The following is an 18,390-nucleotide window of genomic DNA, read 5'->3' on the forward strand; positions in this document are numbered from 1 at the left end:
CCTTCTGTTTCTCTTTCTCTTCCATTTCTCCCCCACTTACTTGTTCCTCTTAGTGGTGTCTGGGGTCTCTGAGTGTCTGGAAGCATGTCAGAAGTAGTCTCTGAGTGCTATGTGTCACTTGCGCGTTATGCCACTGAGGCAGGTTTCCCCCACATCAGTATACAATTGCCTTGAGTCACTTTGTTTTTCCTCTACCATTTTATTAGGCTGCTTCCCTCAAGGATAAGTGGGGTTTAGGTTACAAACCAAGTTACAGCCGATCGAAGAGCATTTCAGCTTCTGGAAGACCACCTCTTAAGAGAATGGAAAGAGCAAGGTAATACATATTTTAACCAATCAACCAAGATTCAATACTTTTTTTGATAATATAGAAATCACCCTTATTAGTAAAATAGAAATCGCTAGTTACTTTCTGTAAACATCATTGGTTTAATAAAAGCTCAAACCTTCATTCCTCAGTGTAGTAAGAATATTTTAGTAAGGCAATTTTATTTAGGTATGCTTTATGTATAACCTTACAGACTATATGAAAAAATGAAAATTTGAATACTGTTGTTTTTTTCTAGGTAATTAAATAGGAAAGATGATGGTACACATTAAATTTTTAATATTTGAATATTAAGTCAGCACTATAAAAATAACATGTATGAATTCCTGAGGTGGGTTCTAGAGTGGTTGGTAGAGTGTTTTTGCCTGGCATGTATGAAGCCCTGGCTTTAATTCCTCCTACCACACAAATTGGGTGGTGCATACCTGTAATGCTAGCTAGCTCTTAGGATAGATAAGGGGATCAGAACTCAAGAGCATTCTCTGTCTCAGCTACATAGTGGATTCAAGGATGGCCTGGGATACATGAGAAACCTATCTCCCCAAAAATGAAAAAGCATAACTCTTTTTTATAGGTTTAATTTTAGAAAATTGGAAGTTAATTGAGACAAGACTTTTCTACAGATGTTGAAGGTTAATACATGGAATGCCAAAATTTCAGTTATTTGATAAGGTTAATAGTTAGAAATAGAATGTTAATGTCATTAATAAGACATATAAAGCCAAGATTTTTTTATAGTGACCATATTGGGGTTTTGTACTTTATTTTTGTTGCATATTTATGCTTATATCATAACTGCTTTATTTTACTTATAGTTCTCGAATAGGAGAAACTGATGAGCTCCCAGAAATCCGTGTGGATGCAGCATCTCCTGGACCCAGAGTAACCTTCAACATCCAGGATACAGTAAGAAAGACAGCACTTGTTAGAAATTTGTGTTGCTAAGTGCTAAGTATTTTTTAAAAATTACAGACTTGCAATATTATAATTTTAAAGGTAGATCACCTGCAATGACAGGTTGCAACAGCTGAAGTATCTGCACTTCCAGCAAGCAGGTGCAGCCCATAAGAGCTCCATTGCATGCACATGGCCAAGTATATGCACAGTGACGATCCCATACCTGCATGCTCTTAGACGGGATTGGGTTTGGTTTTTTGTTAGACAGTTTTTGTTAGTAAGGACCCATGTTAAACTGTCCTCTAAGCAGTTGTTACTGTGAAATAAATATTTGTTTATGTGTTAGTGTGCATGGGATATAAATAGTAGAAGGCATAAGGAAGGTCAGCTTCAGAGCTGCACAATACAGCATGTTAAAATTTATGTTAAAATGTTTATTTGTGGATTGTTCGCATTGTCTTTATTTTTCACATTTTATTTTCTTTTCTTATTATTTTAATTAAGTTGAAAAACACAGTGTGGGGAAGTTCACCACAGTCCAGATCTCCAGGGGAAGGGTACTTTCAGGTACTTATGAAAACAACACAAAATTTGTCTTTAAAACTAATAAACTGCCCTGAAATTTTGCTTTAAAAATGTCTTCTTTTCAAGCTAAACTGAGACCTCAGAAATACTTTATATAAATATTTAAGTTTATTGGAATTATATTTTAATGTGTATTTTATAATACCCCATTTGGGTTTTATATTTACATGTAGCTTAATTTTACTTTGACCTTCAAATGTGAGGAATTTTAATCAGCTTATAAAATCAACTAAGCCAAATTTAAACTCTAAAACTGCAGTTTACTAAATCATTTACTATTGATTTGTTGATCCTAAAATCAATCTCTTTTTGATCCTGAAATCAATCTCTTTCCCTTACATTTAACTATGGAGTAAACCATTTTAAAATCAACATCTTTGTTAATTGCTTTAAATACAAGTCAAATCTAACTCCAAACAACAAACTGATTGATAATTGACTACTAATTCTTTTAAGTCACTGTAGTACATTAGTGTTCATTACATATTACATTCAGAACTGAATCTGATGGCATATGCCTGTAATTCCAGCTACTTGACAGACGAGGCAAAAAGAAGTGTGAACCCAACCTTTTATTTTCAGTTTTTTCCAGGCATGTTTTCATGTGGCCTAGGCTGGCTTTAAACCCACTGTGTCGCTGAAGAGTGCCTTAATTCCTGATCCTCCTGCCTCTGCCTCCCAAGGCTGAGATTATAGTCACGTGCCACTAAGCTCATTCTCAACCTGAAAAACTTATCTCTAAATCAAAGCAGTACTAAGGATATTGCTATCATGCATAAAACCCTAATTTTGATCTCTAGCACCAAAAAATAAAACTAAAAAGATCCATTTAAAAATTGTTATGTTCTGAACAGTATGAAAATGTGCTGCATAATACTTATTAGTACAATTAACATTTTAAGCTAGATTTTACCCTGAATGTATTATTAAACTAAACATATAAACTATTAATATAGGTATGTGTATATGTATATATTCTACACATAGCACCAGACATCTAATCTTGCCTAGAAATTTTCTTTTGCATTATAGTTAAAAAACAAAAAAGGAAAAGGAAAAGAAAACTGGCAATCATTCCAAATATGTTTCATTGTCTTTATTCTTTCAGACTTAAGTCTCATTATACATCCCACAGTTGCACTGTGTTTACTCAAACTGTATTTGATCTCAAAGCAATTAGAATGTAATACAGGGCCTGGAGACATGGCTCAGCAGTTAAGAGCGCTTGCTGCTCTTGGGGAAGGCCTGAGTCTTCCCAGCACCCACATGGTGCCTCATTACCATATATAACTCCACTTCCAGAGAATCTGCTATCTTCTTCTAACCTCTGTAGGCTCCTGCACACATGTGTTACGCGTAATATGTATGCTCAGGCACATACACATAAAAATTTTTAAAAAAAAATGAGTGATATACTAAGTTTGACAAAGATTTACCATTTTTCAAAAAAAAAAAACCTTGAAAATAAATCATGTATATGAATTTTAAATGGATTTAAAATTTAAATGGATTTTCTAGTTAAATGACTTTTTGGGTTTGGGTTTTTTGGGTTTTTTTTGTGGTACTGAGGATTGAATCCAAGGCCTCGCACATACCAAACAAGTGTTCTACCAGTACTTTACATCTGTAGTTATAATCAGAGCATTCTTACTGGTACCAATTTTTGGTGAGCCAGAGAGATATTTCAGTAAGGGTGCTTGCTACCAAGCTTGTCAACTTATTTTAATCCTTAGGATCCACATAGGAGAAAACCAGCTAGCTCAAACTGTTTTCTGACCTCCACAAGTACATTTTGGTACATGTATGCACTCTGCCCCTCCACACATACATACATACATACATAATTAATTAATTAATTAATTAACTAATTAATTAATTAAAAGTATGCATATTTGAAAATAATTCTAGTCCTATTTTTAAATCATAGTATATTCCTTTTTATTTAAAAACACTTAAGTTAGATAACATGAGGTTAGATATTAAACTTGGCAGTTGGAAAATAGATTATGGATATATGATTTCATATAAAATAAATATCAAGCAAAGAGATTACTTTTACAAAAATTTACCAACTTTAAAATTTGAAAGATGTTCTGAAAAAAATCTATTCATTTGCTCATTTATCATTTTAAGGGAAAAAAATACCTGATTTCTATAAATGTTTGTTTTACCATGAATCTCACAGTAACATCTACTACTTATTAGTAATAGATTAAATTATCTTGCCAACTGCATTCTATCAGGGCTACTCATTTTCAGATGACACTGGAGCATCACTGTTTATCTGGGAAACTGAGATCAGTTCATAGCAAGTTTTGCACACTTCAAAACTGGCTTGTCCATCAGTGGTGGCACACACCTTTAATCCCAACACTTAGGAGGCAGAAGCAAGAAGATTTGCTTGAGTTTGAGGCCAATAGGATCTACAGAGTTAGTTCCTGGACAGCCAGGACTACTCAAGGAAACCCTGTCTTGAAAAACTAAAAAAAGAAAAGGAAGGAAGGAAAAGGAACTGCAGCCCCCAGTTATTTACTTAAAATACAGCATGGTTAAGTTTGAATAATAGATACATGTTTTATTACTCAACTGTTCACATGTCTTTTGTCAGTCCATGAAAGTTCAGTTTTAAAGATTTGTCCACAAAACTTCCTCTAAAAAATATCTTTACTAACAGTCACTGTATTCATCATGAATTGTTCTTCCATTCTGATTTATATTTGTTTCTTTACACGTAATCTGCTTCCGCTTTGTGTGTACTAATAAAATATGATGCTTTATGTTCCTATAAAGTAAAATTTCACTGTGATTTTTTTTTCGCGTGTCAGTGGTACCTTACTGTGGTTTGACCGTTTCCTTCCTTGGTATGCCATTTCATATGTTCAAGAGTCTGACCTTCCTTTCAGTTCACAGTGAGGAAATCAACTCAGAGCTTCTAAAATGTTTAGATGTACATCTTTCATATTTTTAGTTTTTCTCTTTTTAATTGAGAGAGAACTTGAAAAACAACCTGATTTATATATATATTTTTTTTGTAATCAGTTTCCAGAGGAGACAGAACTGGATCTTTTGTCAGTAACAATTGAAGGTCCATCGCATTATTCATCAAATAGTGAAGGATCGTGTTCAGTGTTCAGCTCTCCCAAAACCACAGGCGGCTTTTCACCAAGTGTTCCTTTCCAGTCAGAAGATGGCCGAAGGGACGACAGTCTGTCTTCTACCAGTGAAGACTCTGAGAAGGATGAAAAGGATGAAGACCGTGAGAGGGAAAGATTCTATATTTACAGGAAACCCTCGTGAGTAGCCATTTACTGTAAGATCTTTAGGTGGTAAGTCAGAATCTAGAAGTGAGTCTAAGGTATATTATCCAGCCTCATATTTAACAAGCTAAGCATGACGTCCCATTCCTATCACCCCAGCAGTTCAGAGATGGAGGCAGGAGGATTAGGAGTTTAAGGTTCTCCTGAACTACATGGCAGGCTCTACTCCAGCCTGGGCAACATGTGGCGCTGTTTTAAATATAAAATCATAATAATAACAATAATAAATTAGCAGAAAAAGTGTTAATCTGTAAGTAATACTATACCTAGCCATAATTTCTAATGTGATTTAACTTTATATGGTGCTGTTTTCTTCTAAATATAAATAGGTTTATTTATATTGCTCTAATTATTTCTCCATGATAATACTTGTCAATAAAACAAAAATAGAGATATGGTTATAGGCTATGATATAGGAAAGAACAATATTCCTCCTGGGCTTAATAAAAATAATAGGAGACACTGAAAGATATCATACAGTTGAGGAAATAGGAATAGTAGAGGGAAGTGTGTATCAGTGAATGGGGATTTTAAGTCGTTCTTGGAAGAAATGAGAATAGAGTGTTAATGAAATAAAAGGCAGATGGATAGATAGGTAGCTCTATCTATCTACATATACATGAAGTCTTACTGAGAAATGTGCCCTCGTGAGGAGCTAGAAGGACCTTTCAAATTTACCTGCTTCTAAAGCCTGATCCATTGCAACTGTGGCAGTAAGATTGAGAGTTTCCACTGTTGCCATCTCAGGCTCTTACTGTGCTCAGAGGGTTCCTGCACCCTTTCTGCAGAGTACAACAAATTGCTTTGGAACCTTTCATATTAGCATATTTGGCCTATTCCTTTACTTACTGGAATATAGCTTCAGATAACTTTCAAAGAAAAATTAAAATTCAAATCTTAAAGGTTTCAAAATATGGAGTAACTTTTATGTGCTCATTTAATTATAGCATTGAGTATAGAATTCTCAAAATGTTTGTCTTCCAGCACCAGTGTTTAGCATTTATTGTTTGTAATCTTCTCAATTCTGTCAGCGTAAATTACCCTTCCTTTTCTAAGTGTCTGAGTGTGTGTGCACTTCTGCAGGGTCTAGAAGTTGGTGTGGATCTCTGGAACTAGAATTTCTTATGGTTGTGAGCTGTCATGTAGGTTCTGGGAATTGAACCTAGGTCCTCTGGAAAAGTAATCAGTGCTTTTAACTGCTGAGCCATTTCTCCAGCAAGTGTATTCTTTTTTAACAGTAGCCCTCAGAGTCAAACAATTGCTTCCACTGGACAGAATGTCGGAATCTGTGATCTTTTCCAAGTGTCCAGCTTGGTCATTTTTATGTTTTCTTTTGTGAAGAACATTGAGCATGAGATGTGCCCTTCCTGGGCTGTCTGAATGGGTAGTGCAGCACCATCCTCTGTGGCCAGGGTGGCACAACAGGTTTTCTAGAGCCTGTCCTGAGTAAATGAGACTTAATGGTGTTTGTTGGCAGTTCCTTACAGTACCTACACCATTCCTTTCTTTGCTTCTGTGATTTTTGACTTTCAAAGAGGAAAGCTGTTTGAGTATTTTCTATGAGCTTATAAATTAAGAAAATTTCTTTAAAGACTTATTCATATAACACTGGGAAATAGTTCACTAAGCAGACTTCAATTTACTATAATGAGTAATTCCTTGTTTTCTGCAGACATACCTCTCGGAAGAAAGCAACAGGCTTTGCTGCTGTTCATCAGCTACTTACTGAACGCTGGCCTACAACCCCAGTCAATCGAAGTCTTAGTGGCACAGCTACTGAGAGAAATATTGACTTTGAGCTTGATATACGAGTTGAAATTGACAGTGGAAAATGTGTCCTTCACCCCACTACCCTTCTGCAGGAGCATGATGACATAAGTTTAAGAAGGTAAGAGACAGCTGGAAAAGTTATATGGGGTTCATTAGTTAGAAACACTGTCCATATATCATGATTTATCACAAATGTTCCCCATCCAACACCGCAAAATTTAAAAGTAACTAGTTGAAGTTACAGTATTCATTTGCATAACACAGTTTGTTAAAATAAATATATCTTTTATGGCAATTAGAAGCAGATAGCTGATTTAGAATCTGGTAAAATTGTTAATTAAAATAGATCTATAGACCAGGTATTTTAGCTCATTGGTAGATTGTGTATATATTGTATAAGCACAGGATTTAATCCCCAGTAGTAGTATGTACGTACACACACACATGCATGCACGCATGCACGGGCATGCAGACACAAAGATATAAGAATCCTTTGGAATTCTTTGAACAAACCCAAATTTCTTTCTTTGTATTGATTGAAAAGATTCTGTTTTGAGGATAATGCAGGACTCTTGATTAGGAATTTTGATATGTTTACAAAGAAAGACTGGAAGCAGTTATGCAAATAGGGTCTACCTAGATTGAACACAAATAAGACCTGCCTAAATTGAACACAAATAGGGCCTAGCTAAATGGAAATTGTGATGACATAAACAGATTTAACATTAGATTTTGCTTATTTGAGGGGTGTGGGTATGTGTCATGTGTATGCTCTAGTGTAAATGCATGTGTGTGCTTTTGTGTATGGAGATCAGAATCAACCTGGGTTATTGACTCTCAGATGATGTCCACTGTGTTTTCTGCATCTTAGAGCTCACCTCCTAGGCAAGGTGGCTGACCAGAGAGCATGAAGTGTCTTCCTATTTAGACCCACCCAGTACTAGGATTACGAGTGTGTGTCACCATGATTTATTTTCCAAGGCTGTGTATCTCAAACTCAGGTTCTCATGGTTGCTATTGGAAATGCAGTCCTGCCTGAGCCATTTCCTCAGCTCTTTCTTTGAATATTTCTTCTCCTTTTTTCCTTCTTTTCTGGTCAAAAAAATTGCTTATGAAAGTAAATGACAGTTCCTAGTGAGTGAAAGGATAGAAATGTAGATAAGAATAGCAGAATGTAACAACTGTTGAAACAGATATTGAAGATTTCCTATCTCATTCCCTTTATTTTTATATGTCTAAAATGAAGTATTTTAATGATCAGTAAATGAAATTTTTATAAAATGAGAGAATAAAAAATACTTTAGACAAGTATAGTATCTTATAAGAGTAATAATGGTGCCTAAAGAATGGCTGGTAGACTGTTTTAATTGAATGATAACAGACTGCTATGTTTGCCTGTACTTGGTTCATCCTATTATGTTTAAGTGATGCAGGTATGAACTTAGGAAGGAGTAAAGCAACTGTGCATGGCACACTTGTACTTCCAGCATTCAGAAGGCAGAGGCAGGGGAAGGAAGGAAGGAAGGAAGGAAGGAAGGAAGGAAGGAAGGAAGGAAGGAAGGAAGGAAGGAAGGAAGGAAGGAAGGAAGGAAAATTCACACCAATAAATAGAGATAGCTAGTTTTAAGGCATATAACATTATTATCATTCCTTTCAGACATTAACCAGTCTAACTAGAAGTTCTGTCCTTTTCTTAAATGATTTCTTTTTAAAATATTTTGAATTTGATTTTTAAATTCACCCCCCCCTTTTTTTTCCTATAGGAGTTATGATAGAAGTTCTAGGAGTTTAGATCAAGATTCTCCTTCAAAAAAGAAAAAATTTCAAACGAATTATGCTTCAACTACCCATTTAATGACTGGCAAGAAAGTGCCATCCTCTCTACAGACAAAGCCCAGTGACTTAGAAACAACAGTATTTTACATTCCAGGAGTTGATGTCAAGGTAAAAACTGAATTGTATAGAATAAGAGACTAAAATATTAACAGTTTATTTTCTACTAGATAATTTTCTTTTGCTTACTTTGTAAAAGATAAAATTTTCTGACTTAATCTAATATAGTCATAGTCTGAATATAAGAATATCTAAATTGTGCCTCACCGTTTATTCACAGTAGGCTTGCTAAACCTTTCCATCTATAATTTCAATAAGCAATAATGTATTTTTTAATTTCTAAAATTATTGAATTTTAGACCATTACGCTTAAAATACTTTAAAGACAATTTGGATTAAGCTCTTTAATTTTAAGAATGAAGAAGTTAAGTACTTCTCAGCCCCTCACAGCTGACTTACAAGCAGAAGCTGAGTCTTCCTTCAGGCTTCCAAGCCAGTAGTCCTCCCAGCCACATCTTCTGTTTCATGGTATTTCCTCATCTGCAAAATTTTTATTTTGATTTTTCTTTAATACAGCTGCATTACAATTCTAAGACACTAAAGACTGAATCACCTAACGCCTCCAGAGGATCGTCCTTGCCTAGAACCCTCTCCAAAGAGTCCAAGCTGTATGGTATGAAAGATAGCGCAGCATCTCCTTCTCCTTCTCCTTTACCTTGCACTGTGCAGAGCAAGACTAACACCTTACTTCCTCCCCAACCCCCACCTATTCCTTCAGGTATTTAAGAGGCTACACTGTATTTCTGTCATGTTTTTTTAATTTTCTTATTTTGCTTTCTCTGTTGAGATTCTTTAATTTCTCTGTTTAAGAAAGCATTGTCAATAATGACTATATAAAATCCATATGTGAACGTATAGGACTACTTTAGATTCTTTCTTATATTTTTATTATGTTAGCATGTTCTTAATAAATAAACCACATTTTTAGAACAATGTATATTTGCCAGAGGGTAGTTCATGTGGTTTAAGTTTGGGAGCTATGATCAGCTAGGGATCAAATTTACACATATATGAGCACACTGGTATTATCTGCAGTTATTATTTGTTGTGACCTAAACTATTATCCAAAACTTACAGCCTTAATCACATTGCCTATTGAAAAATGAACAAACAAATGTTAAACAAAAACACCAAGAAGAGTTTCTAGATTAAAGCTAAGATGCTGGCTAGGTCACTTGAATACTTGACTGTACTAGAAAGATCTTCCATCATGTTCTAGTCATGTGAATGGCTTACTGGTGCCCTAATTCCACCCCATGTGGATATCACCACTGAGTTGGGAATATTTTTATGACATGACAGTTAACATCCTTTGGGTGGAATGATGAAAAGAAAAGCAAAACCTGCAAAGCTTAATACCTTAGCTTTAAAAGTCACAGATTACTACATTTAGAGTTTCTTACTGATTATACAGGCCATTGAAAGCCAGCAAGGGTTCTTGGAAAGCATCTGGGAAATGCATATCTCAGCACATGCATGATACGCTACACACACGCACACACACACACACACGCACACACACGCACACACACATGCACACACACGCACACGCGCACACACGCGCGTCTAACATAGGGATTGTAAGAACTAAGCAAGAATTATTGAAGATGTTTTGTTTAGAAATTTCCCATGCTATATAAGCCTTTTAAAGTAGTCAGTAAAGAATTATGACAAGAATGCCTAGCTAGTGCTTACCGCTTTTCAATTGACATAGTATAGGTAGATCCATTAAGAATGAGGCACATACTAGTATTCCATTGTATAAATGGAGAAAGTTAGGGAGTATAGATTTGGGGCACTTTCCTATATTTATACAACTAATTTTCAAATTGGAGATTGAAAACAAAGTTAGCAATGACTTTGTTGGGTACTTTAATGCATTTTATGAAGCATAAGTACTTGACTAGGAAGAATGAATGAGTCATGGTCTCCTATGTAAAGCACTATTGTATGAACATATTAAACATAAGAAATCCAAAAGCTGTGATACCTTCCCTTCACTTTCCACTAATTCATATTAGTTGAGAGTTTCTATCTTTTTAAGTGAACAAATGGACTAGTACCAGCCAAACAAGTGTAAAGTTGATAATTTGGAACATAGTGTGTGACCAAGCACAAGTAAGAATAAGCATAGTATTACAAACATTAATAATATTTAGTCTAACATTTATGTATCATTTCTATCCTATTTTTACTCTTTTCTCTTGTAGTCTTAGATAAAGTACTTCACTTAATTAAGTTGTCATACAATTCTAACTTCTCATTAACTGGTCATATTTTGTTGGGACATTTTATTGTGTTCCATTCAGTACATCACATTTATCAATATTCTAGCTAAAGGAAAAGGAAGTGGAGGAGTAAAAACTGCCAAGCTCTATGCCTGGGTAGCACTGCAGTCATTACCAGAAGAAATGGTTATTAGTCCTTGTCTATTGGACTTTCTTGAAAAGGCTCTGGAAACTATCCCAATTACACCAATCGAAAGGAATTATACAGGTCAGTACTCTCCACATATGCATTCTGACTTTAGATCTTATTTCATAGAGTTTCTCAGTGCTATTACACGTTGTTATATATTCTATGAAACCCCCAACGCACATACAGCACAGGACTTCCAGGTCTGTGTTCATTCAGAGATGATGAACCTAACCCTCAAAAGACTGGAGGCCCCAGGGAGTTTAGAGGTCAGGTGGGGTGGGGGGTGGGTGCATCCACGTGGAGACTGGGTGCGGTAAAAAAGAGGTGTAGGATGTGGAGTAGTTGGAAGGTGGATGGGAGGGGCGAGGAGTAGAATATGGAATGTAAAAAAAAAATTAAAAATAAAATAAAATTTAAAAAAACAAAACAAAACTGGAGAAGAACCAGGGAGGTCATTTCAGTCTTACTCGGAGGTAGAGAATCCAAGCTGTGGTAAAGCCATATTACTTTTCAAGGTTACAGCTTGATAGTGACAGCACTAGTGATTGTATGTCCTATATTAATGTGTTTCTTGTGCTGGACTCTGTTTGTGGGCATGGCATAAGTGCTGTTTTCTGTGTATAGTGTGTGCTGTGGTGGGAAGATTGAATTTGGGGAAATGAACATGAGATTTGAGTAGGTAAGGATATGTAGCCTGACAGACTTGAAAGCAAGTTTCTGTTATTGATGCATCGTATATCAATACTAGTTAGGAATAAGGATTTTCCCGTGATTTGCCCTTGATATAAAACTTGAAACTAAATATTTTAACAGCAGTCAGCTCACAAGATGAAGATATGGGACATTTTGACATCCCAGATCCTATGGAAGAATCAACAACATCCCTAGTGTCATCTTCAACATCTGCATACTCTTCCTTCCCTGTAGACGTTGTGGTTTATGTGCGAGTTCAGGTGAGGAGTGTTGTTACTTCATAAAGGAAATATTTTATTTTAAATTTTAGCATTATTTCCTTTCAGATTCTTCTGAATCATAATCTCATGAATGTTTGATATCTCTACAATGGCTTAGAAGTTTGCTAAGTCCTGAGAAGTATATGTAAAAATTTGAATGAATTTACTATTCTGATCAGTTTCCATTTTGGGTTTCTAATCTTTTATGAAACAAAATTAAAATATTTAAGTTTAAACCTTTTGAAAGCATTTTATCTTTTTATTAGTATGGTACCATTTACTCTCACCATTACACTTTCTGGATGGATTTACCATATAATTAAGATACAATAGTATCTTTTAAGGAGTTTGTGTAAAAGTTGTATAATTTTAAAATATTTTGTTATTTAATTCAATCTTATCAATGCACTTTTAGGAATATATATTGTCCTTTGACTTAATCCATTTGTTAAAGAGGATTAGAAAGATGACTGTATCCAAAATTTAAGTTCAGATTACCAGTCAGATAAAATGTTTAAATCAGTCTGTAAAAATAAGAAAAGTGCTGGTATCATTTAGTGCAGCAATTTTCTACAGTAACAGTTTGTCCAGAAGATCATTAGTCTGAGACGCTGGAGTTTTGTACTAGCTTATGTTAAAAGTCTGATGAAAATATACTAAGTACTTAAGAGTTTATAAAAACTTTTGTTACTAACACAGCAGTACTTAGTGTTTTAACATGTGAGTACCTCCTTTAAAAGATCTGACCCTTAACGAAAAATAGTATGGACATAAATATGTTTAAGGTTCTGAATTATCCAAATGTCAGTGGATGTTCAAATACTTTGTTGTAGACAATATCTCACACTCTGTAGCCCAGGGTGGCATATACCCTAAGTTGGCCTTGAACTTGCAATAATGTTCCTCCCCTACCACCCCTTACAGCAAGTGAGCCCTATACTATAATATTTAGCTTCATAAAGATTGTTCCTTCCTGTTCATACACTTTGGTTCTATGTCATCCTTCTCTTTTTATGAGTTGTGGCATTAAATATAATTTCTTTTAAGTGTCAGATGATTAAACATATTTAGTTGTGTATGTTAAAAAATTACATATTTCTTTTAACTATTAAGTTCTTAAAATCTTTTTCCCCCTCCTTTCTACACTTTAGCCCTCACAGATCAAATTTAGCTGTTTGCCAGTATCAAGAGTAGAATGCATGCTGAAGCTACCATCTCTGGACTTGGTATTTTCTTCAAACCGAGGAGAACTGGAAACTTTGGGGACTACATACCCTGCAGAGACCGTGTCCCCTGGCAGTAATGCTCCTCAGACTGGAGCAAAGACCTCTGCTAGCAAAGCTGGAATGCCAGGTATAGAGATGTTAAGCCACCTGGTGCAAGGCCAAGTACTGTTCTTAATGGTTATTCATCTATATTTTAAATAGTTTTAGAAAAGCAGGATATTAAAAATCGTGACATTTGTAAGAAAAAAATCTATAGCAGACCAAAGTTGTAAGTATATTTCATGTTAGTAGAATATGAGTCCTCTTTAATTTATATGTTTACCTCAGCAGTAATTAGATAGCATTACAGCTTCAGCTTGCATGCCACTAGAAGCACTATAATAACTAATAGTTCATGCATCCATGTACTTTTGAATGTTTGTGTCACATTGGATTATACATTTTAGGAACAAAGAGTTTTGCAACTGGAAATAAAAGATATGCTTTTATGAAGATCTGTCCTTATCAAATTTTGCCAAGTAGCACTTGTATTTTTAAATGGTAAATTTTGCTGTCTACCTCCTTTGTTTCGTTAAAGGTTTGATTATAAAGTACAGTTGAGGATTTCTTGATTTCTAGCACTTCTTCCTCACTGAAAGCTCTGTGCTACAAATCATATAGAAATACAAATTTAAGTGAGAGCGCAGTGTTGGCTAGTTTGAGTGGGGAGTGACAGTAGACTTGTGTAAACAGCAGTTCTTAGCAAGGGCAGCAGATGCCTTTCAGTATTGGATTTCACAACTGAGAATCTCTAACTGGAAGATAGTGGGGAAAGCAGGAGCAGTATGCAGATATCTGGCCAATCTGAAGACCCTTCTTTCTAGAAAGAATAATTTGATTTAAAATGTTAGAATGGCCAAGTGGAACACATTAAAGCAAAATATGTGAATGAACTCCGAAACACCAGTTCCAGAGAAGCATGAAAACTGTTAATGGGAAATCATCCTTCAGATTTGGAAGGTGTCACTCAGGCTTAGGTCCTGATTTTTTGTACAGTTAACTTGAATTCAAAATTTTACCAAATAGCCTTATGTTTGGCTTTTGAGAGAGAGCATGTTTGTCCTTGGAGACTTCTCTGTGGCTGATGATGCTGGAATGTCTCATTTACAGGCTCTTCAGGATTAGGCAGCCCACTTGGCCGAAGTCGACACAGCAGCAGCCAGTCGGATCTGACTGGGTCCAGCAGCAGCTCATCGGGCCTGAGCTTCACTGCATGCATGTCTGACTTCTCCCTGTATGTGTTTCACCCCTACGGTGCTGGGAAGCAGAAATCCACTGTTTCTGGTCTCACATCTGGATCAGGAGGACTAGGTATATTTGCTCGTAGGCATCTTTGTTAATTTTTTAAGCTTTCTTTTCTTAGACCACATGACTGTGGCTATAAGCCAACATGAGAAACTTGTATTTTTCCCTTTTGATAATACCTATCTTACCCCTGTTTTATAAGTAAAACTATGAAACAAATTCGGATAAACTGATGATACAAGAATTTAAAATTGAAGAATGCTTATTAAATGATATGTATAGTATAATATAGAAGAGTTTTCTTAAATTATTAAATCAAATTCATTAAAATATTATCAAATCATGTATAAAATTATAGTCCATAAAAAGTAAAATTTTTAAAGTATGTAGGTTATGCTTAGTAATTTTAAATGAGATCATTAAACTGTTATTTAGTAAAACTAAATCTGCATTTCAAAGTTCAGGTCTCATTAGTGAATATTTCTTACAGTCATATAAGTAAATACTACCTTTTGTTATTGGAATGAGCTTGTCATGTATATGGGCTTCAACCTGTCTAAACTCTGTGAGAAATGCAAATGCTTCTTAGATTATTCTGTCTAAATTTTCACTAATTTAACTCCTGTTAATTGGTGGCATGTTACAGTATATTGGATAATCTTCTTTAACCAGTTGTGTGCATATGCATACATCTGTATGTACATGTGCATACATATGGGCATTTTTCTTGTTTTGTTTTTCTCAGGGAATGTGGATGAAGAACCCACTTCAGTCACTGGTCGAAAAGACTCACTAAGTATAAACCTCGAGTTTGTAAAAGTGAGCTTGTCTCGGATAAGGCGCTCAGGAGGCGCCTCATTTTTTGAAAGTCAATCTGTAAGCAAGTCTACAAGCAAAATGGACACTACATTAATCAATATATCTGGTATTCTCTTTTATAGTTTTTAATTAAAATATCATTTTAAACAATGAACTCTATTTTTAATAGTGCTTAAATATTAAGTATACATAAACATTAAGCTTAGTGATAAAGGTAAGAAGTTCAGCCTAGCCTACAAAGACTCTCAACTCAGGCTGTTAGTGTTAGAATGCTTTCTAGGTAGACATATCCAAGGGTAAAAAATACCAAATTAAAGAACAAAAAATTCTTATTTTTTTATTTTCCTTCTTCTTGGTTATGAGTTCCTAAAATTTATGACTTTTTATGTGTATCAGCTTGTAGATGTTTACATCACTAAAAATGGGATGAGTAGCTTTAATAATAAGTCCTACTTTGTACTAGTAGGTCTTTGCATTGTAACTTGAGTACTTAAAATTAAGTGAATATAACCATCTTGGGAATTTAGGGTACTAAGTGAAAATGTTTACAACAATAATCTCACTAATACAGTATTTTCCCTTAAGGTGATAACCATTTAGCAAACACTTTTAGTCTATATTTTATCGTAAACTTTTGCCAGATACTATGCTAGGTTACTAGTGTGAACAGATGTAATGCAGGTCTTACATGTGAACAAAAATAATAACACATATTGATGTCAGGAAAATACCCTTGAAAGTAGCAACATGATATTTCGAATCAGCGGTATTGAAAAGGGATATCTTTGGAGCATCTTTGGCTACTATGGCTGAATCATGAGGTTTAATCAAACAGTTGTACAGAGTAGATGGGGCAAGAGGGAGAAGTCCTGGCTAAAGGTAAAGGTGATGAAATTTACCAGTAGCTGACTGTGGAGTCAGATTGCACTGAGGGATCAGATATTTATTCTTTAGGTGGTGAGAAGCCATTAAAGGATTGGCTAAAGGACTGGGATGATGCTTCAGATTGGTGCTTTAGAGAGAGTCAGTAGTACCGCAAGCCATGGGAGGAAAAGATGCTTGAGGATGCTGTTTAATCAGCAGAAGTGAGTGAAAATCTGATGCAACAGTAAAAAGAGAAAGGGGGGAACAGCTTCAAACTGAGAGAAGAAAGTCCTGAAGTTGCACAAGGAGCAGTAGAGGACAAAGGGTGGCTGTGAACTTAAATGACCTGGAGGGGAATGGTTGAAACCATTAACTTACATAACTATAAAACAATCTAAAAGTGCTTATAGATCTATCAGTGGATCAGCTGGTCACCAGGCCTGTCTGTATGTGCTCAGAGTCTCTAGCATGAAGAAGCTGCGGGAGAGGAACAGAAGAGAAAGGGGGCAGAAAGGAAAAGGTGCCAAAGCTGAGCCCCTGAGGAGAACCATAAGGGTGCTTTTCTTGTGAAAATGTCTGCCCTGGACAAAAAGGGAACTAAGTGCTCCTTTGCACACAGCTGTTTGGTTTGCAGTTCCCTTTGTGCAAGTTCATATTCCAGCTCATAATCTTAACCTATTCCCCATATTCGATGAGCCCTATGTTATACTAAAAGCTTGCTTTATAGCTAATCTCTAGCACCTTTCTGTGGCAGAACAATAATAGAGCCCTAACTTGCCATCTCCCGAAGAAAGGACACAGAGCTAATGATTTCGCAATGCACTCTTTTTCTTTTGAAGAAAGATAAAATGCAATGTATCCTGGTATTTTATCTGGTGTTAAAAGTTTTAGAAGTCTGTTCTAAGCTCTAACAAACTATTTCTGCATCAGCTGTTTGTGATATAGGGTCTGCTTCATTTAAGTACGATATGCGCCGACTCAGTGAAATCCTTGCATTTCCAAGAGCCTGGTATAGGAGAAGTATTGCAAGGCGCCTGTTCCTTGGAGACCAAACTGTAAACTTGCCAAGTAAGTGTGTTATGTAACCATAATTAGATTTCTTTTCATTTGGGTTAAAGAAAACAAGATCCATGATTAGTAACACAATTTTTGTTAATCTATACCATGTGATTCATTCATTTGTTCAAAAGAATGTCTGTTGAGTCCCTCTAATGGCAAGCACTCAGCATACCAAACAGACAAATACCTTACCCTCTTGAAGATTACCTACTAACATTTTATTCTATAATAATTTACTCGATAACCCTTGTAAATATGGAGGTGCAAGTATCTATGGTTAATTAATAGTTAATTAAAGCATGGAAAAATGAAAATACTGAAGACATCGTACTGTTTTTGCCTCCATCTCTTGATCTTAGATACTGTTATGACAAGCTGAAGAGGTTGTGGATAGGAATAGTACAGTTGATACAGTGGAAAATGTAAAAAATCTTGAGTGGGTTTGTTCTCTCTCCAGTAATGTACTTTCTGCCAGGATTAAATAAGATGCTGGATTGTTCTTTGCAAATACTGCCATTTGTGAAAGGAATAGACAATGTAGTTAGAAATAGTGTCTGGGTGAAAGAACTTTTATCACTTAATGTTCTTATCTGTGACTTTTACTTTGTCTTCTACTGTTGTACTAGCATCTGGTCCAGGGACTCCTGATTCCATTGAAGGAGTGAGCCAGCACCTTTCTCCCGAATCATCAAGGAAAGCATACTGCAGGACCTGGGATCAGCCAAGCCAGTCAGCCTCCTTCACCCATATGCCGCAGTCACCCAATGTGTTCAATGAGCACATGACCAACAATACCATGTCACCAGGGACAGCAGCACAGAGCCTCAAGTCCCCAGCTTCCATAAGATCAAGGAGTGTTTCAGACTCTTCAGTCCCTCGAAGAGGTAACTTTTGTTGGCCAGTATGCCTCCAGTGTTCCTAAGATAAAAATCTTACTCAGGTTTCTCCCCAATTACTAGAGATGGATTCTTGAGGAA

The 18,390-nt window shown here is 35.6% G+C and overlaps 1 protein-coding gene across 16 annotated transcripts in view; it reads left to right on the forward strand.

Annotated features, from left to right (window-relative positions):
• Nucleotides 1-18,390, forward strand: part of 4932438A13Rik (RIKEN cDNA 4932438A13 gene) — a 189,971-nt gene that overhangs the window by 158,178 nt on the left and 13,403 nt on the right. For 5 of the 16 annotated variants that reach the window (XM_006535446.4, XM_006535455.4, XM_006535450.4 and 2 more), the window contains 14 exons: nucleotides 207-316; nucleotides 1,144-1,234; nucleotides 1,730-1,792; nucleotides 4,850-5,103; nucleotides 6,800-7,015; nucleotides 8,661-8,841; nucleotides 9,307-9,508; nucleotides 11,125-11,286; nucleotides 12,022-12,161; nucleotides 13,313-13,514; nucleotides 14,537-14,737; nucleotides 15,417-15,596; nucleotides 17,285-17,422; nucleotides 18,040-18,297. In XM_006535446.4, coding sequence (XP_006535509.1) covers nucleotides 207-316; nucleotides 1,144-1,234; nucleotides 1,730-1,792; nucleotides 4,850-5,103; nucleotides 6,800-7,015; nucleotides 8,661-8,841; nucleotides 9,307-9,508; nucleotides 11,125-11,286; nucleotides 12,022-12,161; nucleotides 13,313-13,514; nucleotides 14,537-14,737; nucleotides 15,417-15,596; nucleotides 17,285-17,422; nucleotides 18,040-18,297 — 2,398 coding nt within the window. The remainder of the gene's footprint in view (nucleotides 1-206; nucleotides 317-1,143; nucleotides 1,235-1,729; nucleotides 1,793-4,849; nucleotides 5,104-6,799; nucleotides 7,016-8,660; nucleotides 8,842-9,306; nucleotides 9,509-11,124; nucleotides 11,287-12,021; nucleotides 12,162-13,312; nucleotides 13,515-14,536; nucleotides 14,738-15,416; nucleotides 15,597-17,284; nucleotides 17,423-18,039; nucleotides 18,298-18,390) is intronic. The other 11 variants (XM_006535451.4, XM_017319537.2, NM_172679.2 and 8 more) reach the window with 7 other exon arrangements.

The sequence above is a fragment of the Mus musculus genome, chromosome 3 (genome assembly GCF_000001635.26).
Source record: "Mus musculus strain C57BL/6J chromosome 3, GRCm38.p6 C57BL/6J".
Classification (NCBI taxonomy): domain Eukaryota; kingdom Metazoa; phylum Chordata; class Mammalia; order Rodentia; family Muridae; genus Mus; species Mus musculus.